General features: G+C 36.1%; 1 protein-coding gene across 1 annotated transcript in view; it reads left to right on the forward strand.

Annotated features, from left to right (window-relative positions):
- The window catches only part of FSIP2 (fibrous sheath interacting protein 2), a 61,285-nt gene that overhangs the window by 729 nt on the left and 35,595 nt on the right, over nucleotides 1-24,961 (forward strand). Inside the window, exons 3-14 of the mRNA XM_084798922.1 lie at nucleotides 2,359-2,520; nucleotides 3,732-3,821; nucleotides 5,107-5,246; nucleotides 6,785-6,926; nucleotides 7,575-7,685; nucleotides 10,729-10,852; nucleotides 13,191-13,277; nucleotides 16,367-16,482; nucleotides 17,270-17,306; nucleotides 17,884-17,987; nucleotides 19,733-19,796; nucleotides 24,500-24,557. Of these exons, the coding sequence (XP_084655048.1) occupies nucleotides 2,359-2,520; nucleotides 3,732-3,821; nucleotides 5,107-5,246; nucleotides 6,785-6,926; nucleotides 7,575-7,685; nucleotides 10,729-10,852; nucleotides 13,191-13,277; nucleotides 16,367-16,482; nucleotides 17,270-17,306; nucleotides 17,884-17,987; nucleotides 19,733-19,796; nucleotides 24,500-24,557 (1,235 nt within the window). The remainder of the gene's footprint in view (nucleotides 1-2,358; nucleotides 2,521-3,731; nucleotides 3,822-5,106; nucleotides 5,247-6,784; nucleotides 6,927-7,574; nucleotides 7,686-10,728; nucleotides 10,853-13,190; nucleotides 13,278-16,366; nucleotides 16,483-17,269; nucleotides 17,307-17,883; nucleotides 17,988-19,732; nucleotides 19,797-24,499; nucleotides 24,558-24,961) is intronic.

Here is a 24,961-nt window from a genome sequence, read left to right on the forward strand (position 1 = left end):
GATTTAGATCCTCAGCCCTATCCGAATTTATATTACAGAACAACATATTAACATTTAATTTCATGCCTATGTACTCAGTTTAGTCTTAGATTCATTTGATTGGAAAGCTATCACTATTGGCTATTATGTACTGGAATTTTAACCAATACTAACCTTTCTAGGAGAGACTTTTGTTGTTTTTGTTTTTTCTTTTGAGCCAAATGTTCTCTCTTGCAGTAAGTTTTTTTTTTCTTAAGCCGTTTTGAAATAATTTTTTTTATGTTTAATATTATAATTCTTACAAATGGAAAAAGGCCCTGGTTCTGTGAGGATGAGGCCCAGGATCGTCTTAGCTTCTCCCTCTACGCATAGCTTCAGAAGGAAGTCTTCCAGTCCGTGTGTCCTATGCCCAGTAAACAAGCAGCCACCGTATTTTTGGTCTAATTTGTCTCCAAACTTGGTTTGCTCTTTTTTTTTTCTTTCTTTCTTTTTTTCCCTCTCTCTTTTTCCTAGCTTGTTAATCTGAGTCCCTCTAGAGAATCACTTGCAAATTACATCACAGTTACCAATTTATCTTTTGATTGTATCTCACATTTCTTTAGGCAGAAGGATTTCACTCATCACTCACACTATACTGTGTGATATTGCTTACTTCCCTTAAAATGCTTGATTTTTGTTTGGTTTGGTTTGTCCCATCCCAAGTAGTCTCCATTCTTGGCCAAATGATTCTGAAGAAGGAAAAAGGCTTCATACATTTATGTTGAGTGATTACTTTAATTAACATTGAGAACATGTTTGTCACCATTAGACATCAGCATCTGAAAGGAGTTGCTAGCCAAATGTCACCACTTAAGAGAGGAAACCAGCTCCTTGCTTGACTTATTGTTTCCTTCAGGATAAGATGGGTACCTCTTATCCTATCCAGTCCTATTTTCATTTAATTATACTTTAGGTTATAGTCTAATTTGAGAGGGGTGGTGGGATGCATTCTGGGAAGCTTTGATAGTCATTTGATCTACTTTTCTGATTAGGCCTTTTGAAAGTTATTAAAGTTTTGACATTAAGAGCTCATAGACTTCACAAAGGCATGTTTTATGAGAAGAGCTCCTCTCCCAGCTCTGCTCCCTTCCGCTTCCCCTTTCTTCCAATAAGAAGCACTAATTCTGCTGCCTAGTTCTTTTTAGAGCCCTATTCCTCCCAGCTTTCCAACATTCAAGATGTGAACTGAGCTTGCAGCTTTAGGGAAACTGAACAGAGGTCACAAACTGGTACCTTGAGAACTTTCTGGATTGGTGCACAATACTGTGTGATAGTGTGAACTGAATTATATGCCTACAAGCATGACGCATTCTCCCTGCATTTCCAGGCTTGCTATTGCATTAGTAAGCATTAAAGCTGAAAGAATACAAAGAGGGCATTAGCACATTCCCACACAGATTTCTCTCATCCTCCTTTCTTTTCTTCCTCAGAAGCCCTGGTACAAGCTATTATCATCATTCTCCCTTTGAAAAATTAACTAAGAGTTCACATCAAAACCTTACTCTGATAATGATTTAGTTGATAAATGAGATTAAATAACTTTGGTGTTTCCTTACTAGTAAAAAATAGATAAGCACAGACATTGTTTGACTGTCTTTCATTATTATGTTATTTATATAACATTTATATTTACATGGTAAAATTATATTTATATGATATTATTTATTGTAAGAGGTTGTTTTGTATTAACACATAGGATGAAAACCCATTTTCTTTACATATGCCTTAAAACTAGTATTTAAGTGTGTTGGATAATTTGGCATACAGATTGACTTTTTGTATGACTGTAATACTCAAAGTGCATTGGGTTTGTTAAAGGTCCCAAGACACTATGATTCCTTATCCTTAGTCTTTAGTACATGAGTTCTAATTCTACTAGTTATGCACATTATTTCCATTTCATTATAATGAAAGATTTTCCATTATTTTTCTTTACTTGCAGATGATTGAAACATAATAATTATTATTATCCTTTTTTTTTTCTTTTGAGTATAATGTCTCACTCTGGGAGAGAAAGAAAAGACAGGGTCCTGGCATTGGCTTTATTTATTAAAACAGATTATACACTATTCCCTTTCTTTTCTTCTTCTCTGTTTTTATCTCATGGCCAGAGGGTGATGCATCAGGGAACGAACTAACTTCACAAGGCCAATTGCTTAAATGACTTCACGTGGGTGAGAGACAAGAAGGAAAGCCTTTCTGAGTAAATCCTCCTGTTGCTTGCATATTCCCAGTTCAAATTTAAACTGCATGTTTGATTTTCTAGTCATGTCAACAGGTTAATTAAAAGTGAAAATACATTAATTTATATTTGTGATATTTTATTATCTGTGTTTGCAGCTCTTTCGACCTTCCTATGGTTTCAACCTGAGTGATCCTTACTGCCGACTTTTGGAAACCCAATATAAAAGTCTCCATGATCCACACTTACGAACATACTACAGGCGCAAAGATATTCTGAGGAAACTAAAGAAAGGTGGCTACATCACCAGCAATAATAAAGTGAGTTGACGGTTTCCATTCTTTTAAGTCAATGAAAACTTATAGTATGTTGTGTTTGTTTCTCTATCCTAATAGAAAGCCAATCTCTTGATGAAAAAACACTACTCTTACCTCAAAGGAAATAAAAAAATAATTTCTTCTGGAGCCAAAAATGTGTGGCCATAGCACAGAAGCACAAATTTAAATTACTCCAAATTACATGATCTAATGTGGAAATAGCTACATGAAGCTTTTATAATAACCAAATAGAGAAAATCATAAATCAAGAGACTTTTCAAATACATTGGTAGAAAAATCAGAGAAGTTGGCACAGCCAAGCAAAAAACTCTCATCCATTAAGCCCAAGTTGCTGTGTGAATAGTATTCTTAGCCCTTTGATAAGGAAAATGGGGATTTTTGTTAATACATTTTAAAAGGCTTTTATCTGTGAGTGAGTAACGGAATGTTAATTCCAGAACAAGTGGGCAAGGAATGAGTGAAGAGAGACCCTAAGATCAATGATAACTGGGCTCTGGATCTGCCACATCCCAAGCTCTCCTTACTGCCTATCTCTAGGCAGCAGAGCAGCCTTCGCAGACACAACCTCCTTCCAGGAACTGTCTTTCAGAAACATCATTAACTTTGCTATAAGCAGATACTTCACTGGTTTTACAGAATATTCAGGGATCAGACAATGAGACAATGAGGTTTCACATGCGATTATTTCCCTCAGCCTTTTCTCTCTAATATTAAGAGATTCTTGACAACTATTTAGAAGAAGCAAAGGTATATTTATATTTTCAGGTGTCACAGTTCTCTTTTTCTGTCTGTAATGATACTGTTTTCTTGTGTGTGATTTATATTTTTTAAAACTTGAAATAGAAATGTATGAAAGTGTGTTAGCATCCTGATAGATTATTCTTATTGCATTTGAACAGTGTTTACAATCATAATCCAATTAATATTAATTCACATTATATTAATAATTACAATTATTTGTGAACAATAAATTTCTTATTATAGCAATCAGAAAGTTTTATTTTTAGATAGAAACTTCTTGCTTACAAATATGGAGGTACCACCTATAAAATTGTTAATAATTTTTTATTCTTCACATTAAAATGTTATTGTTGTCATTGGTTTTTTTTTTTTGTCCTCTACTAATCAACTGTTGTGACTGTTCAATCTTTATATATTTAAAATACTTATACAATTTTGGTTTTTGTTTTTAGATTGTATGTAGCTTGAGGGAGCTGAATAAATACAGGCAATACCTTACCAGCTTAAAATTAGACTTTGAAAGAAACTATTTAAGAGAACAGGTAAGTTATGAATTTAGTTTGTTTAAATAGAATATATAGAATGTTTTACTTATGTGTGTAATATTGTCTTATATTTTGAAGTTTAATTGTTGATTAAAATATTGTATGTGAAATTTGGAAGCAAAAATTAACAATATTTGGAACTTGAAGCATTTGCCCAATAATGGAAAAGGAGTTAGATCATATCATTAGTATAATTATATTTATTATTATTTATACTTAGTGTTAGTTTAGTAAGTACTTTAGTACACTCAGCATTCAGTAAGTCAGTTATGCTACTCACACGTCAGCCAGCACCAGAAGCAGTCTATTGTACTAGAAGATTCTAAAGCTAAAACCAAAGCAGGGTTTGAAACAAGTGATTTCTTTATTTCTTTTCTTTTCTTTTTTTCTTTCTTTCTTTATTTCTGTTTTTTTGTTTGGTTTGGTTTGGTTTGGTTTGGTTTGGTTTTGGTTGTTTGGTTTTATGAGACAGGGTTTCTCTGTGTAGCCTTGGCTGTCCTTGACTCACATTGTAGACCAATCTGGCCTCAACTCAGAGATCTGCCTGCCTCTGCCTCCCTGAGTGCTGGGATTACAGGTGTGCGCCATCACACCTGACCAGGTGATTTCTTTTGTTACATCTATGATATCCTACATAATACTTAAAAATCAAGCTGACTCTGTGTGTGTGTGTACATGAATTCACAAGAAAATCATAAAAATGAAAAAGAATTCTTAGATTATAGTGAGCCTTGAATCAAAGTATTGAGTACCACAGACTTCTCTCTCGTCCTCCCTTCCTCTCCCTCTGTCCTCCCCCGTCCTCGCTTTCTGTATGATATATATATATAAATGCCTGCAAGTTTGTCCTAAGAGTCAAGAGACCCCAAAATAGGGCAAGTGTTCTTAAAATGTTTTTATTACAAAGTATGAATGTTAAAGAAAAATGAGAATGATTCGCAATCCCAGCACTCTGAAAAGCTGGAGCAGGGGCACTGTGCGCTGACGGCCAGCATAGGCTGTATGTTGTGAGGCCTTGTGTCAGTAAAACTAGACAGACAGACATGAGTGGGAAAATAGAGACCAAAAATGTAGTATTGGTGAACCAATAAAATATTTCTTTTATTTTCAGAAAGACAAATCCTTATTTTAGTTCATCTGTTCACATTTGTAATGGATTCAAACTAGAATCAAACGCAATCACACAATTTATCATTTATAAAACATGATTTTTTATGATTTTATTTATGGGAAATGTAAAAAACATTATACATTTCTGACATTCATTTTTAAATTTAAATAGCAATTGATTTCAAAGCAACTACATAAGCTGCAAGAAACAAGCCAACTTCCTAAATGTTCTGACGTCACACGCTTCCAGAACTGGTTGTTACAGGACAACACACTGTCTATTAAGGACCAAGAACGCTTGTTAAGGCACAGGTGAGACTGAAGTTATAGCAGCTGTGTGTGTGTGTGTGTGTGTGTGTGTGTGTGTGTGTGTGTGTGTGTGCACGTGTGTGTGTGCACGTGTGTGTGTGCACGTGTGTGTGTGTGTATGGTGTGTGGACTAAAATTAATTATACTTAACAGTACTGTGAGGAGGACTTTTATTTTTTAATTAGTAGATAGTGTTTAATGTTCTCCATGAGACAGAGAATGGAAGGGAAGTCAGAGAGGTACGAACAAGAATTGTTTGTCCTAAAGGTGGGATCTTTTTCCAGGGGAGTTGGCTTTTCTGAGAACCCAAGATTTAATGAAGCGATAGGTGAAGGAAGCACCAGATCCCAGAGCCTTTGTATAGGAGAAATTATTTTAGCGGCAGCTGAAAAAGAAAAGTAATGTTTTATAACTGTTTTTTGAAGACTGACATTAAGTCTGAAAAAATGAGTGCAAGTCGAAAACAGGAGTTTAATGCCTCTGAAAAAAAAAAAAAAACAAAACCATTCTAAATAACAGCAGATTTTTCAGATAGTTCCCATTTATAATCACTGATTAGTACTCCATTACTGAATTTATCTTTCTAAAAGCAAAATGATGTTCCCGTCTTTTTTTCTTTTCTCAGAATGAGAGTTTTATGCTATGTTGTTGCAGTTAATATATCTGCATGGCCTAGGAAGCCAATAATTGATCCGTCTCAGTATGACCTAGGACACACATAACAACACAATGAGACAGAAGTGTAACTCAAAGCTGCAAGCACTGTGCTGAGCAGAATCTAAACCGCTACAAACGCACCAGTAAACTAAACTACTCTAATCCTCATAACCTTCTACATCCCGAGCACTTACCAATCTCATGCTCCTTGGGCAGCTTCTCTCCACCGGCTCACTCTGTCAACTGTTTACTCTCAACTCTCAACTCTTGGCTCCTCCTCCTCTCCTGGAAGCCCCGCCTTCCACTTCCTGTCCTTCTGCCCAGCTGATTGGCTAAACAGCGCTTTATTGACAACTACTAAATCCACTCAAGGCATTCCTCCACATTATGTGACTTTTACACTGTGTAGTTTTGTTTCTCAGACATAAGACAGGCCGCTGTCATTGTCCCAGACCATTGGTGAGAGTTTTGTGTTACTACCAAGAGCCTATTGTCACTTTGTTGTGAAAATGTCTTTCCAGTGAAGGTATTTGAAGCTTTGCTTGCTTTCTCTGTTGTTTCGGTGAGTCCAGATTTCCAATGCCACTGAGTTATCATTTGCCCACTGTGTAAAACAGTGAACCAATTTGCCCTACACTCCAAAATTTCTTTGACCATGCTAACAAATACATACTCAATGGGAAGAATTTAAAATAAGGCAGATGTTATGAGTACATCTAATCAGAAGAATAACGATTGGAAACAACCAAAACAAGAACGCAAATTACGAAAGCTCTGCGACATTTCTGTGGTTCAAACCACGTCAAGCAAGGCAGGGTTTGATTCGGAGTATAAGGAGAAAGCGTCCCAATTCACCCGCAATCATAATGTTTATCCTAACCCAGATATTTGGATATGATAAGTAAAGAGTTAGAGCAACTTGAGCGCACGGCAGAAGAGCAGCGCCTACTGCGCATGGACAGAGAAGAGAGGCGACAGCGGGAGTACACAAGAAAAAAACTCAGCCTTCGTAGAAAAATTGAAGAGGTAAGAGGAAAGTTTGAATATTATAAGGGACAACTACGTATAGTTTTTCCAGTTGTGAGTGAGTTTAGCTGTATTGCACTGTTTGAAAATGTTTTAGTTTTACACTTTCATATCTATACAGTGCACAAGTTACTTCATAAAATGTGCAGGCACAGGCAACCAATTTGTGTTTTTAAAGATCACTGTAAAAAGTTATTAAGCATTACTTCATTTCCCATTAAACTCAGTGTGCACAAGAAATACTTTTAAATTATCTTTAGTAAAAATTAACCATAGCTACTTTTTATTTTTAATTAAATATTGTGAAGTTATGTGAGCACGTGGCAGAGTGCAGTGGAGAAGTATTGACCGCTGCGTGAGTCGGTTCTTTCATCCTACCATGAGCGCTCTGGGAATTGAACCCACGCTAACAGGCTTGTCAGCATGACCTCACGCCCAAAACAGCCCCCCTCGCCCAGCTCCTTGTACGCTTTCTTAATACAAGTGCAGTTAGGAAAGCTCATTCGAAAAAGCGCTGGGTGGCTTTAAAGTATCTGGCCCGTTATCTGTTGAGCCTTTGGCCTGCCAGTATTTCTTGCTGGTGGACAAAGGCGTTTGCCGTGCACACAGAACGTGCACGCGCTAAGCAGGCATTGCTGTGCTCCCTAGGAATGGAAGGCAAAGGAGATGCTGCTTCTCACGAAGATCGGAGAAGATGTTAAGAGAGAACAGAGAGTAGAAGAGCAAAGGCGGAGAAGCCGAGAGGAGAGTGACAGAAAGGTAGGGTGAGCTTTAAGTTCTTCCCTGGAGTGTTTGAAAAGATGGTGTTTCAAAGGAAATATCTGTGTGACCATTATTCAAACCTCAGCCTTATGAGATGCATGGATAGGCCTTGTACCAACTGCCGTAAGCCACTCCAGCCGTCCATGAACACTTTCCCATGTCGTGTCTGATGCGTTTTGATATTGTACGAAGCCTCACGCCACTGTTTTGTGCTCTTTCGGATTAATCTTCACAATGAAACGGCACTTCTAGTTCCTAATCTTACTCTTAGAAAATATTCTTTTAGAGAACTACATATTTTAGTAAAGAAATCTTTGATTTTTCCTTAATTAAAAAAAAGTTTTGTCTTTTAAGATTAATAGCATGCTGTTGTTTGTGTTTAGAATGTAAAACAGAATTTTTTTAAAAAACTGTAGCATATAGACTCCTTTTACCAGCTTACTGTTAAGCGGACACACACACACAATATATACAATATTTATCAACATTTATTTACTCCAAAAAAGTAAGCACATTCTTTTGTATCTATTTTAAAGACGTGTTTAGGTTTATGAGTGCTTAGCAGCATGTATTCATGTGCACTACACGCATGCATGAACCTACAGCCTGCAGAGGCCAGGAGAGAGCCAGATGCCCTGGAACCTGAGTTACCCGTGGCTGTGTACCACCGTGCCAGAGCTGGGACCTGAACCCAGCTTCTCTGCAAGTGCTCCTAACCCACGAGCCCTGTCTCATGTTCTCGATCTTACATCTTAGAGATTATTTTGTAGGCTGATTCTTCAATTAATAAAACAGTAAATGATTTTTCATGTTAAAAAATGTAAATCTAAAATTCTAAATTTCAGACAATTTATTCTTTATAAATATAGATGTAAAATGTACAAAGTTTGATTTGTATTGCAGTATATCATTATACTTAAACCTCATAAAATATTGGAAGCTAAAGTATTTTATTTCACAATAAAAATATCACAGATTTAAGTTCATATTTTATTTTTATTTTGCTTCCCCTTATACATCTTAGTCTTGTGTGAGATTCACTGTTCATGTGAATAATTAGGCTTGTCTTATTTAGTATAATCTGCATATCACCTTATGTTCAACATTTTAACAGTTTTGTAAACAGCTACAGATAGAACACACACATACATACCTAAAAAATAATTACAGTAGGTTTGAATAATAAAACTGCAGTAGGCATAGTAGCTGCCATTGCTGTAGATTCCAGGGGAAAAAATTACATTTACTACAGTTAACTATAAGGTTCTCTGTGACTTTCATACACATTTTCCATCATGTTTTTAAAAATTCTATCAGTACATTGCCAAAAGTTTTATCAAGTGGGTTTGTCAAATATTTTCTTTTATGATTTTGTTGAATTTGTATTTATGGCTCTTTAGAAGTATATAATGTAAATCAAATATTAATTGTTCAATCAATCTAGAATCAATTCATTTCATCAGATTGTTTTGTAAATTATATTTTTTTGTAATTTTGATACAAAATGTCTAAATTTTGTGTATAATTCTACACTTGTTTTTAATCCTGTTTAGTATCTAGGTCTCTATTGGTGTGGCGCTGTCTCGTTCAGTCGGTTTGTAATTCCGGTCAGGTTTCTCCTGAACCTCTGGTTTCACTATTTGTAGCAACTTTAGGAATTCTTTGGGTATCCATTCTCAGATATTTTAACTATATCTCATGTTAGTTACTTTTCTCTCTGTGGTCAAATGTCTGACAAGAAATTACTTAAGAAAAGAAGAGTTAGTTGTGGTTTTCAGTTTGAGGGGACACAGTTTATTGCCTCTGGGGAATGAGATTGCAGAACCATAACAGCTGGTCACATTGCACCCACAGTTTGGAAGAACAGAAAAATGAATGTTTGTGGTCAGGTCACCATCCTCGTTTTTATTGGGTCCAGTGTTCTGTCTCCTGAAACAGCACTGCCTACATTTAGGATACGTCTTCTCCTCTTAGTTAAACCTTTCTGTAAACAAGCTCATAGACCAACTATGTGGCCCGTATGTCTGGTGATTCTGAATCCTAAGAGGTTTGCAATGAAATCCACTGCAGGTGTACATATAGGCTTTCCTCTTTCCAGGATGCTAGCTGTGTTAAACTGTCTCCTATATCTCTCAAAGTCTGGGTAGTTTCCTTTTCAGTGTCTCCTTTAAAGTGGTTTCTGTCACTGGACTCATACAAATGTCCTCTAAAATGTCAGATCTGTTACCAATGCCCCCTTCTTGTCATCTCACATACTAAATCATGTGAACACTTTTGCATCCACAGTATCCTTATATTATTTTTGCAAGCACACAGAATGCAACTATGCTGAGTGGACTGATACTCTTTGCTTGAATTCTAACTTTTTTTTTTTTTGGTCTTTTCTAGGTTAGTTTTAATTGCACGATTTATTTGTATTGGCCACGGGGCCCTGTTTCTTTGCACGCCTTGGCATCCTTTGCTTGACGCCAAACATTTGTGTATTCAGTCTTTTTATATTATTGGAAACAGTTTGATTAATCAGATTTTTTGTGGTTTATTATCTGAGGCTAGTGTTGGTTTTTAACTGACACAGTTGTTCCCTATTGCCAAAGCAAGGCTCATTTTAACATTTTAGCCAGGATGATTCTTAAAGCATTTATACTATGGCTTATATATAAGCTTCATCTTCATGGACACTCCCGCTATGCCATCTTAAGTGACAGTTTCTCTTATGGGATGCTCTATGACATTTGCAAGGCTCTCTCTGTACATTGATCTCTCTTGCTATGTCCATGGTCAGTAGTATCCCAGAGACACATAAAGAAAAGTTAAATTTCAAAGGCTGTATTAATTTTACCAAAGTACTCACTGAGGTAAATTTTACCTAAGTATTTGTCCAGAAATAAAAAGTGGACTCCTTTCTGCTCTCTAAGTTTTATAGTCTAAGTCACAAGACAAGAATAATTAATTATTTCTACTGTACCACATGGATTAAATCATTTTTGTGTTTACAAATGTCAAATTAGTACTAATCACTGTGCTTTCTTTAATGTTTTAGAAACAAGCAATGCTAGAGAAAAAAATGGCTTATCATATACAAAAAATGCAGGATACTGGCTTTAAAGATGATGCGGGAAGAAATGCATTTGAATATAAAGGACAAAATGGAACAACTTATGAATGTGAGAATATTATGACACTAAGCATTGATCTCTGTACCATGTAATATCTTATATACTTGTACCTGCTACCTACTTTATATGGAGTGCTAAACTAACCATTACCACATTTCTGTTGAAGTTGAGAAGATCACACATGGATATGCGCACACACACACACACACACACACACACACACACACACACACCTTAATGAAAATAATTTTATCAAATTTTGTTTCCCTTGCTGTTTTTAAATGAATTTTCCTTTAGTTAAAATAATGTATATTTTACTACTAAGACATTATAGCTAATGTATGAAGTAATTGTTCTCATACATCAACATGGTACTTTGGCTTATTGTCAGTTAGTAAGAATAGAAGGAACCTGGGAAAATAAGGAAATAAAGATGGAGGAAAAGTTGCAAAGAAAAGAAGGAAGAAAGAAAATGGAAAGAATGGAAGAAGGTGGAAAAGTAAATGTGTATGACATGGCTGTGTCCGATGCATATTAACTGCATTTTGTGTAACATCAAGAAGTCACACCCATTAGTTATTAGTTAACAAAGCAGATTTTTTTAAAGCTCTAAGGATACATACTATTGAAAAAGAACATGGCCATCCTCAATCTTGTCCCTTATGGGTCCCACTTTTGGCAAGACTCTCCATTTGTCACCACATTACCTTATTGCCTGATTGCAGTTGGACTCTGCTTACCTTCCCCCAACCCATCTTTGTATCTCTTTAATTCTGGTAATTTCTTCTGCTGACCCCAAACCTCTACCTTTCAAATTCAGTTTAAGTTGCATTGGCAAGCAAGCAATCATCACCACGTGAAGAACAGTCTTATTTAAACATCTAAATTTTGTTTTACACTATATGCTTGAAGATGACAGCTCTCCTCTACTGTGCTGCCCTGGGTCCTGGAGCCAGACTACTGCTGTGTGACTCCTCCTTAATAATTTTAGAGACCTGTACATGGTTTTGGCAATTTGTTTAGCCTTTCACAGACACTTTCAGAGTCTAAAACTGAATATCATACACTGAACAACTTCTGTGAAGACCTTCAAAATTCGAACACATAGTAAGGCTTCATAGTGCTGTCAAGTAGGAGTAGTGACCATTATTACACAGATTAAATTTCTCATCATTTTGCCTCTCTGTGTCCATTTTCTCAGCCCACATCCACCTACTCCCTGTTTCTTTCTAATCTTTCACACTCAATTTGCGTTCAATCAAGTATTACTTGATAATCTTAATTGCATGATCCCTCTTCTTGAATCACTGGCAGCTTGCAATATTCAATATAGCTACAGATTTATAACAGTTTTACTCACTAATACTAAATTTCTATTTATGTACATCATAATATTTTGAGCAAAATAACTCTACTAAATAAGTTTCCTAGAATTAACTCATTTTACCTCTTTGAAGGATTCCTACGGCCCATAGCCCCATGCTTCAGATTACAAACCACTTTACCAGCTTTCTAATCCTGACATCCCTTTCTCATACAATAGGGAATGTGAATTTTCAATGTCTTCAAATTTAAAAATGTATTTTCTGTGCAGAGTCTCTTTCTGTGTATATTTATGTACAGTATATGCATACTATGGCATCTGTACGGTATCTGTGGAGTTTAGAGGAGGGAGACCCTACCTCTGTGACTGTCCTGGGAAACAAACAAGGTCTTCTACAATAGAAACAAGTGTTCTTTACTTCTGAGGCATCAGCTCATCCCCTGAAATAGCAATCTTCAAACATCAAATCACCCTTAGTAAAAAAAAAACAGTATGTCAATATTTTTGTAATATTGAGGTGAGAAGGAATAAAGAATCAATTTCATAATTATATGACACTGTAGTAATATCCTCTTCTACCAAGTAAAAATCTCCAAGAGAAATTTATGTACACAGACAGATAGACGCACACACGCATACACAGAGAGAGAGAGAGAGAGAGAGAGAGAGAGAGAGAGAGAGAGAGAGAAGAGAAGAGAAGAGAAGAGAAGAGAGAGAGAGAGGAGAGAGAGAATCCAAAAAAACCTATAGTGCTTTTGGACAGTGGATCTCCATCCGTGTCACTCTGCAGGCATGCATTCCTATAGAAAGGAAGCTATATGTTCCAATACATGTTTCTTTCTTTCCAAAATAAAAAGGAAATAGTCTCTCCACGTATGCCTTTTAAGTTAAAGGCATATTTCAGAAATAGTTAATTTGGCAGTTTATCTGCCTTCCACACCTTCGTTCCCCACATTTAGGTTGACAAGGACTTGCCTCCTCCTGAGCAGGAAAGGACAGTCAACTTTAGTAGTTCCACTACCCAACATCACTACTAATAATATCCTTTCTTCCACTTTAAAGCTTTAACAAAGAAGAAAAAGAAGCCGTTGGATGATATAAAAGTAGTTTATCCTGGTGGTGACCAGAAAGCAAGTAAAGGAACATCAGGTAATTGACTATTTTAACAAACTAAATATTTAGAGGAGTGGTTTGGGAGTAAGGTTGAGCAAGGGGTGGCCTTCAGCTGAATGCAGAGCGACCTTCGGTTTGTTGTGATGAATGGTTTGTTTTGGGGGTGGCATGCTGTGTTCTGTTTTCAGAACTTAATCTCTCTATAGCTGAGGTAGTGTTTTCAGCTGGTCATCAGACTACCACCTAAGAACAGCTAAATTCAGCATTTATTACTACTAATTGTAGATAGAGGTTCATTGTAGAACATGTTAACTTCTCAGAATGATTTTAGAAAACTCAGAAATAGTTTATAAGCTAAATGCATTGATCCTAAATTACTGTGAACATTTGACAAATTAGCACTTTGTATTTCTTATACTCTGTCACTTTATGTTCTCAAATTAAGCTCACCATACTGGGAGTCCTCATGAAGTACTCTGATAAACTCCAAAAAAGAAAATAAGTAATAATATGATGTTCCTTTCAGTAATAACTCTCAAAGCTGCACTTAATGCCAAAACTTAGAATAACCCTGAAATTTACTGATTAAAAAAAACTAAGGAAAACAGAATCCAAGTTTTTCTTTCCTGTGTGGTTGGTTTTTGTGTAGCGGACACAAACTATATTCACCTGAGAAGGAACTTTGGTTGAGAAAGATGTTCCCGTTAGCTTAGCCTGTGGGAAAACACGGAGGCATTCTCCTGACGGATGAGTGATGTGATGGAGCCCAGCTGGGGCAGAGGCAGCCCTGGGCAGGGGGTCCTGGGGCAGATAAGAAGGCACAGTGAGCAACCCTCCATGGCTCTGCTTCTGCTCCTGCCTTGACTTCCTCCAATGATGGATTACAGTGCTAAGATAAAGCACACCCTTTCCTTCCAAAGTCACTTTCTGTAATGATCCCCAGTGCACTAGTAGAAATGTATACATAGGAACAAGAACAATATGACACTGCCACAAAAAAACCCCAAAGACATGTAAAATAACAGAATAAAACAGAGGACTCCACATGTTCACGCTACCAGACAGCTAACTGATTTTTGACGAAGATGAAAACAAACAAACAAACGCAAATTGGAGAAAACAATATCATCTTCAGCAAATGGTTTTGGGAAAGCTAGACAGCTACACATAGACAAATAAGCTAGGAGCCTGTTTCATGCCTTATCCAAAACTCCATCCAAATATATCAAATGATGTAAAAATTCTGAAACTGTTAGGTGAAAAATAGGGGAAATGCTTAAAAGATGTAGGCACAGACAAGGACTTAACAAGAACTAACAAATGTGATTACACAAAATTAAAAAGTCTTCCTCCCCTTCATAAGTTTCTAGACAATGGGATAGTGGAATGGAATGCTGAGTGCTGAATGCAGTAAAATTCTTACTACACATCTAATTTTTTATTAGTACCTGAAAAAATATCAGTTGTGGATGCTTACCCTAAAAACTTAAAACAAGTCATATAGAATGCTAATCAATGTTCACTTCAGTATCATTTATGATAAACTGTGAAATCAAGATAGCTACCCTTCAACAGAAGAATAAAGAAAATATGTTATATATACACAATAGAATTATATTTAGTCATAAAGAAAACAAAATTGTGTCATTTGCAGAAAAAATGTGCAATTGTAGAATATCATATGAAGCAAATTCAATGAGACTCACTGAGAAATGCTGAATGCTTATGCTCCTTTGTAGATTCAAGCTTTTACATAGATATACAAAATCTTTTATAAGTCAAGAGTGTAAAAAGGAAACCGTGTAAGAGAAAAGGTGACTATTGGGAAAGGGAAGAGAAAGAAAAGGAAAATCATGGCAAAAAGTCTATTATATACCTATATAGAAATGTCTTTATGAAGCCCAATACTGTATAAAGTGTATATGGCAATTCAAAACAATGGGAATTCAGAAATGTTTGCACTTCAACATTTTGTAAGTCTGTGTAAATTTCAGTTCCCTCAGGAATTTGTTGCAATTCTATGAAATCACTTAAACTGAAGAAGTCATTTGTATGTGGAACCTCTTTGTAGAATATGCTTTAAGCTAGTATTATATTAATTTATTAGACAATAATTTACATATATATAGGATTTGATATATGAATTTTTAGAGACAGTATATTTTGTGTTCTTATATCATACATTCTGCACTGTACTTCTTGATCATTTGATAGTTATCTGTAGACTCTGCTGTGTTGATTTATTTCCTTTCTTTTTCCTTGTCAGTCTTGTTTTTCATTTTTACTCAATTTGGAGAATCACCTGTTGGTATCATTACTTTTGATTTGTTTTTGGTATGTCTTTAAATACATAAACACACAATCACAATTTTCTTTGTTAGGTATTGACAGTAATATGTGAAAGAAGTAAAATTATGATCTATTGATGATTGATACTAAGATAGAGTGATCACTATTGTAAAGTTTTTGCGGTTCCTTAAAGTTATATTTACCATATATTCAGGCAGTTTTTATAAAAAGTTTTATTCACTTTAATTGAAGTAGATATAAAGACATTGATAATTTGATAGATCAATAGATTGGTTACAACTGTAGAGTATCTATTAATCGATATACATGTGTTGTGTTTACACACATACACACACACGCATGCGCATAAGTTCGTGCATGAAGTTTACAGAGGATCATTTCAGAAATTGGCTGAATGAGAACTGAGATGCCCATGCACTGATGGTAGAATCCAAAGTCTGGTACATCTGAGTGAAATGGGACAAACTTGAAACATGCCATACCATTATGCTGCATCAAAGAAATCACTTTACTTCCCCCAAAATGAAGACAAAGGAGAAGTATACAGACTATATAGTTACATTCGTGTAAAGTATCAGAAAACATGAATTACAGATCAATACTGTTGGGAAATATGGATTGTTTACAAACATTCAGGGAAGTGCTCATTTGAGTAATTCCAATGTGTTATTGATTGAATGAGGCTGTCAAGTGTATCTATTTCAGAAGTACTACTATGAATATTTCAATTTTTAATAATTAGTCTGAGAAAATGCAATTTGTTGCAATTAACAAAATGTTCAAAGCCTAAGGATGTCTTTCTCATTTACCCCTAGGACAAGTATCAGCTACAGTTAATCAGCCTCAGATTAGCTCAAAGACTGTTTCAAAAATATCAGGATCCTCAGTCGCTTATCAAACAGACATACAGAACAGTAGTTCAGAACAAAAGGTAAAATGTTTCAATCATATTAGTTCATCTTCTTAAGTTTTATTTACATGTGTTATCTCTTTTACTAACCTGGTATAGATTAATTAAGGGAGATGAGTTCTTGCAACAAAAACTGATTCCTCTCTGGGGCACGAAAGAGTCAATTTAGCTTTATTATTGATGTACTGTGAAATTTAGCAAAAACAAATCCAAAGCCATTATCAACTGTGGTGATGATGATGTTGCTATAAACTGGCAGCATAAGAAATCTATGTGCATGTTGTTGATTGGTCACTGGGAACATAAGGAATTCAGGCCATTAGAACGCGAAGGTGGACAAGACAGTCCCTTGTCTTAGGGATGCTTTGTCTAGTGAGGCGAGGGCAAAGGAAATGTTACGGTAATCTGGAGTGACTAATTTTTACTCTTGCGCTGGCTGGCTCTGGAGAGTTTTAAATAAGCATTATATCATGCTACATAGGATTTGGATTGGCAGAATTGTGACTCTGAAGTTTTAACACTGTCCATCAAGTGGGTTACTGTGGTGTTAAATAAGAATGGATGGGAAGAAGAGCGAGCTGTGCGTTGCTATAGAGGGAGCTCAGTTCTGAACCAAGTTTGAGATAGGGAAAGGTACCTTTGGAAGTTAATGATATGCACAGTTCCTCATACACTTCTTAGGACAAACTTAGGGCATGAAGCATAGAAAAGAGTATTTGGATCCATTTAGTTATGTGATAGAAGGCAAAATTTCTTCCAGAAGTATTGGCACTTATGAATAGTTTCTCTTTAATATTTTGTCTTATAGAGAAATGGAGTAATGAAAAAACCAAGTGATGAAAGAGGTAAGGTTATGAACAGTACTAATGATTCTGGTGTTAAGCACATAATTTCACTGTTATATAGTTTTGAAAGCTGTTTTACCTAATTTTGAAAGGATTAATGAATTTTTCTTAATCATTATGGTTCCCTTATTCCAATCACTTCTTCCTCTTTTTAGCTCATTGTACATCTTTCTGTGGAAAAAAAGTCATCCCCAAACTGATTTTTATCATTTTTATGCCTTTTGCCTAAAATCATTTTAAAATATGGCTTGTTTATTTCTTTGGACAAGTTGTGAGTTGTCATTTCAGACTGAATATAAATAAAACAGTCCAATGTCAAGAGCCCCATTACTTTCATAAGACTAAGATAAGAATTTCAGATTTTTCTTTGGCAGCAATGGGAAAGCAGTTACAGTTTTAGGCAGTAAGCATCCAAAAAAGATGTTTTATTTCTGGAGAAGCTTCCTTAACTTAGATTTCTAATTGTGATTATTCTAGCCAGTGTATCAGCTTAGTCAGCAGAATCCAAGCCAGCAACTTATGAGTCACCTTTGTTCCTGCAGTAATTTCATATTTAAACTATCTTTTATCTCTCTAGTTCCTGGAAACACGTCAGCCAGAGATTCAATTATTTCAGGTCAAAATTCGCCCACAAAGAATGCTAGGCTTTCACAATCATCTTTGCATCCTCAAAAAGAAGAGGTATGTGTCATTCTATTTACTCTAAATTCAATCAGAATAAAGGACATATCTTATAATCATTTCAATATATGAAAATGCCATCCTTTAACCTTATAGTATAATGTAATCCCAGGAGATGTATCATGCTATAGTAAAAAAACAATTCAAGTTCAGTGTGTCTAAGTATAATCCACAAGGCTTAATATTTACTGTGTACATAGAGCCTCAGTGGAATCAACTGACCTCCTTAGTGGGCTTATAATAATGCTGATGTAGCATTTTTCACCAGTAATCAGGTATCTGCTAATGGAAAGTTATCATTAGGGATCCAAAGTTTTAGCCATTATGTATAAAATAAATACATCTATAAATTGTCAACCTGTTGTCTTAGGGATAAAATCAATAACCTTTATTACAATATTAGCATGATACTAGCTGATTCACCATGCTAAGGAATTCACATGGTTTTCAAGAACTTTCCATACACTAGAGATTTAACAAATTCTTCATATTAAAGTAGAAAATTACATTTGATCTTACTTAAATATGTAACATCTGGCATCAAATAATGCAGAATATCTAAAATGTATCATGCTTCCCATGATATTATCTCTCTGTGATACATTTTTTTATAAATAAATATTTGTAAACTGTATATTTTACAGTTCACTCTTCTGCTATGCTACTAGTCTGGTATATATGCTAACAATCAGGGAAAATTAAATGTTGGAATAGTCACATTTTAATCATATTTTAAAGCCCCAAACGTTTAAGAGATAAGGGAGACCTAATAATACTGTCTTCTAAAACACTGCAGCACACGTCTTTGGTACATTTTCAAAACATTGCAAGGAACAGAGGCAGGAACGCTTGCTTCAGTTCTGTTCACGAGAACAGGAGTGAACACAGGCATGATACTGTACTGAGTGTGCTGATCGCTTCAGCACTTCAGACGCACAGTGAGAGTGCTGTGCATTACGTGTGGATAACTGTTCATTAAGGCACAAGAAAACGATTTATCCTGATGCAGTAAAATAGAATTGTAAGCTGCATCGTTGGCCTCTCTGAGAATAGCATGTTCTGCTCAATTTCCTCATTAATCCCAAAAGGGGAGCAGATGTTCACAGACACCAGCTATATGACAGGAAGTTGAACCGTGCTCCGGCACACCATGCAGAGCCTAAAATTGTCAGGTCTCAAATATTGAAAAATGAAGATGCCCATTGTCATGATTTTTTTTTGCAAGCAGGTTCAGTGCTAAGAAAAGAATCAAAACTTACAATCATTCATGGAGGGCGGACGCTCTCCCTTTTAGTGCCCCTAGATTGATTTTTTTCCCAATAATATTCTGCACTTCTAATTAAGTTGATTGTCTTCTATGCATTCTTCATGTAGTTAATTTGGTGTTATTATTGCATGTTGTATTTGAAGGAAAGAGGTTCCCTAGCAGGTGGACAAAGAACCTTTCTGCTAACCACCTAGGTCTTCATTTTTTCACTCCTAATGTCAATTCAAATTTTATATAAGTTCACTAAATTTTTTTGACATGAGTACCACTATATTCTGATGTGTGAGTGGTATTGTGGATATTTTAGATACACATTAGTTTTAATTATGTAAATAATAAATATGACATAGGTACAAACCATGCATATTTCTTATAGAGATTTGTGAGCGATGTAATATTATTAAATTTCTGACATGTAAACATACAAATAGTACTCAGTGGTGAAATTTTGGATAAATCTCCCTTTTTGATTATGCAGAAGGAGATGCAAGGTGACTGGAATGGAAGACCAAGCAAGAAATCAAGTTATGTTGGTGAGCCAGGTAAGCACCAGCAATAAATAATGGCGCTATTGAAATGTCTCTTCACCTGGTACTTACTATAACCATTCCAAATTCTTTGCCAACTAATGTATCAATGCAGCGGTTTCTGCTAGGTCTTATACAGAAGGGCATAGTAGCCCGGACTCTCACCCAGAGCTTTTACCTTGTAACAGAGAAAATCTTCCTGACAAACACACAAAACAAGATTATGAACACAATTAAATTGCATGTATAAAAGCCATAGCCTGTATGGAAAGAGCACCTAGATCAATAGTATTTGGGACACAGGGAAAGTCTTCTAATTCTGTTCATTATTTTTTGAGGTTATAGTGTAATATCATTTCTCCCTTCCTATACCCTGATCCAAAGCCTGCCACACACCCCTCCTTTCTCTCTCTAAAACATATGACTGTACTGAATATACTGTTAAATACTTAGGTACCGGGGGCTTCTTTTGTATACTGCTACCTATGTGTATGTTTTCAGGGCTGACCAATTGATGTGCTTATCCCTGAGGAAGACATTTCTTTTCTTTTCAGCATTCTTCAGTTGCCTGTAGTTCTGTGTTGGGACTGAGGCATTCTGGGCCTCTCCCTTCTGTTTTAACATGTCTATTACTTTGTCATTGCTCGGCTCTTTTCCAGGCAGTCACGTTGGTGCGACCTAATGAGTTTAGCTTCTGACATTTCTAGCAAACAAACTGGCAGAGCACACTCTCTGTTTCTCTGGCTCCTACCGTCCTTCTTCTCCCTCTTCCTCAATACCGCCTGAACCTTCCAGAGCTTTGTTTTAAGTCTCCGGCTGGTTTTAATGATCTATTTCTAATGATGACAGACAAAACTGAAATAATTCTCTGACACTTTATACTTTCTATTATATCAGTTTTGCTTGCGTGGCAGCTCACTTTTTCCATCTTCCAGACTTTGAGGCATAGTTTACAATTAAAATAGTATGAACTTAGGATGACTTATTTATTTGAGATCTGTATCCAATAAACCAATTGACATATCCTTCACCTCACAATTACACTTGTGTGTAAATATTTGCATGGTTAGAACACTGAATAACATCTCTGTTAATAAGTTTTTGTTTGCTTTTCTTATTTATTATAATTTATTCATATTACATCCCAATTGTTACCCCTTCACTTGTATCATCCCGTTCCTCCTTGCCCTCTCTCTTCTGCCCATTGCCCTCGCCTAGACCTCTGACCTTCTTCCCCCACCATCTGACCACAGCCTACCAGGTCTCATTCTGATACCCTGCATCCCCTCCCTCTGTGTACCCACAGGGAATCCCTGCCAATGGGAAGTGATCAAATGGGGTGAGGACACCAGAGATCATTTCAGAGGCACGCCCCTCACACACCACCCCAACTGTGGAGAATGACTTGTCCATTGGCTACATCTGAACAGGGGGTTTCATGTTGTGGTTAATTTAGCAGTATGGCCTAATAATGTTTATAATTAGGCCTATAATTATTATTATGGGGGATTTTCTAACCCACAAACAACCAGTGAAGACACAGACACCTGTTATATTTTTAAATAGCCTTAGTTTACCTGAGGCAAGGAAGATATTAGTCCTGTAAACTAACTCCCATATTGGGGTAGGTATCCCGTACACTTCCCAATCCCAGGCCATTTGCTTCTAATAATTTCTGTCGCACTACCTCCCATCCACAGTCCCAAGTACTTGCTAATTATCATCATCTGGGCCAAATCTCCATGTGCTTCTTGCTGCACCTAACCAATGATGCCAGCCCCTTCCTTATCTCTTCCTCCTGTCTCTCTCCGTAGATCATCAAACTTAGCAACACCTATCCCAGTTTCCCTGCCCAGATGTGATGACTTTTTATTGGTCAAACAGGAATAAGCTCAAAGGCAAGATATAATTAAGGGTACGGTGAGTCTGCTCATTTGGAAGGCCAGACCAACCTGCAACAAGTGTAGTTTCTCTGCATGCATCGCCCTGGGTTGGTGCATCAAATTGTGCAGGCCCCCTAAGTCTCCTTGTCAGGCTCCTGATCTTCTGGATCCTTCCTTATGCCCAGTCTTCTACACAACTTTCAGTGCATGTCCTGGCATGTGTCCCTGCCCCTCCCCCCAGCTGGGTGGAGTCTCTCAGAGGATTTGTATGAAAATAAAAAAAAAACTTAAAATGTCTTAAGAAATAAATGGAAGATGTTATCAGAAGACGGAAAGATCTCCCGTGAACAGGAAAATCAACACAGTAAAAATGACCATCTTACCAAAAGCAATCTACAGGTTCATTCAATCCCTATCAAAATACCTACCCAATTCTTTACAGCCCTTGAAAGATCAATTCTCGACTTCATATGAAAAATCAAACAACTCAGAGTAGCTAAAATGATCCTGTACCATAAAAGATCTAGCAATTTTTAAATATGTAACAAAATACTGTTAACAAGTGTCATAGTGCATACTGGATCTGTAATTATTGATTTTACAAAAGACACAACTGTACCAGTAGCTCTCCATTTTCTTTCCCTTTAAGTTCATTGAAGTCTGTTGTTGTGAGTTTGACGATTTATATCTCACGTGTAAGGGATAGCATGCAATAGTTGTTTTTCTGCACTTTTCACTTATTTCATGTAGCATAAGGCTTTCCAGATTTGTGAGTGCAGTTTCAAATGGTGCTTTTCCTTTTTTAAAAAAAAAAACAAACTTTTTTTCATTCTGAGACTGTCCTTAATTTTTTTAATACTTCTGCCTCCACCGTAAGATCCATCTTTCAATGTGCAACAAGTGTCCATAACAGCACATTCTGTGTTTTCAATCCCACGCAGCTATGAGGTGTATACTGTTTATCTATCCTAAGTATGTGTACCTTTATCCTGTAACCAGTAGAGATAAACAGCTATTGACACAATAGACTGTGTACTGTTTGTTTTTATTAATTTATAAATGATCTGGAGAATGAAGTACACAAGAGATATGGCTAGGTCATGTACAAATTCTATGCTGCTTTATATGAAGAACCCTCAGATCCACGGACTTGGTGATCCTCAGATCCCTCCCCGCTAAACAAATCTCCTAACAATACCAAGTAATAACTCTACATACCCACGGTCTTTATCCATTCATCTATCAGTAGACATTGCCCTGTGTTAGTACATTTTTGTTCCTCTAACAAATCACCCAACATGAAACAGAACCCAGTGTCTTCAAAACTCCATCTCTTGGGCTTGAGGAATTGGCTCAGTCAGTAATTACTTCCTGCTCCTGAACACTCTTTCATCTTGCTTATCGTTGTGTGGGGGAAGGGTTTGCATGCTTGTTGGTGTGAATGTTCACATATATGCAGGCACATATGTATGTGCTCATGTGTGTATAAGTGCAAGAATTGATTCTTGCAAATCACACATGGGAAACACACAATTTTTCCCCTTTTAATCAGGAATTCTCACTGTCCCGGATTTAAGCAGGCTCTCCAGAGAGGTCCAGGGATCTGCCATATTCCAGCTCCCTAGCAGAGGCTTTATAAGCATGTGACAATACATAACTTTTCTCTGTGTGTTCTTAATCTCAGTTTCTTCTCCAAAACCAAATACATGTAAACACACTGAAAAAGTATAGAATTCGTTTACAGTATACGTACGATATATGTTCTCTATTCATTATTTGAAAAGATTAAGAATTTCTAATTAAGTTGATTTTGAAATAGATGTAAATGAAAACACACATTTTTTCTTGACTTTCATTTCCTGATTTCCTGTTCAGTTGCATAACTGACATACACACATGTACACATGTGATCCTGTAAAGCAGTGGAGGAGCTCTACAGAAAAGCCTTATCTATGTCTTTATTAACCATAGTCAGGAGCAGAATCTCACTATGTTATACACAAAGTAAGTCAGACATTTGAAAGGGATGAGATAAATAACAAATCAATGAACAAGTGCTAAGAAAACATGAATCAATTAATATACTACACAAACAGGTGTTACTGAGAATATTGTGGTGAAACTATTACATTTTCAGAAATATAAAAGTAAACTTGTGATCATGGGATTATACTTAGTTTTTTACTTTTAATATTTATTTTTTAATATATTGTGTATGCCTATGCACAGGTGTACAAATGCAAATGCCTAATGAATATAGAGGATGGATTCAGATGCTCTAGAGTAGGAGTTACATAGCTTCTTAAGCTGTTTGACATGGCTTCTGGAAACTGGCCTTGTGTTTTCTGTGAGAGTGGTGCCTGTTGACAGTTCTTCTCAGCCCTTATAAATTCTTTAATATAAGCACTATAGAGTGTTTTATAAATATATATATTTGTTTAAGTGAGCTTCACAGAAATTTTCAAAAGTCTTAACACAGACTCAGCAAAATCTTTAAAAAATAAGAAGTATAAATATAACATACTCCAAAGGCCAGAGCAACAGTCCAGATGCGTAGCAAGCACATTACAGTAGGAGATTAAATATAATCCTATGTCCTTAGGCCGCAGAGTACGTACAGAGACTGGGCATCAAGAGAAACCAGAGAGGTAAATAAGGAGTTGATATTTTACAGTATATTGAATTCTATGCTAAGAACTTGGGAAATTGCTTTTAAATGTCCTCAAAAGCTTGTAAACTTGTTAGTTACAATTGAGAACTGGTACTTGAAAATGGTATTGCTGTTTAAAGATTACTGAGGATGGGGATAAATTACAGTTTTCTTTTCTTGCTTAGGATCTCAGAGTGGTGCTCCACCCCCAGGAATTTTTTCTTCTCCTGCTTATTCACGTATGTAAGTATCTAAATTATTTATTTGGAATTATGAATTCATATTTTAATAATTGCATGAGTGCATGGCTACATAAAATCTTTACCCTCTTTGTAGTTCTATTTAGGCTTAATGAAACTTCAATGCTTGAGAACTTTCAAAATTTAGCTTGAATTGTAGACAAAGTAAGTGACATCCTTCCTATATCCAGTACTTTGCTCTCTGTAGCCAAAGTCTTTTCCCTTTTTCTTCAGGAGGCTTCACGTAATCAGGAACTCTTTCTATTTCACTTTGAAATATTTACCTATGAATTCTGAGATTGTGGATTTTGAATGGCTAATAAAATACTATTTTTGTCACCATTTTCAGCAGACCTTTCTGATGAATTGATCTTCTTTTCCTTCTTAAAAATATTTGCAGTGTTGTCC

The sequence above is a fragment of the Acomys minous genome (assembly GCF_964271855.1).
Source record: "Acomys minous genome assembly, chromosome: 10".
Classification (NCBI taxonomy): domain Eukaryota; kingdom Metazoa; phylum Chordata; class Mammalia; order Rodentia; family Muridae; genus Acomys; species Acomys minous.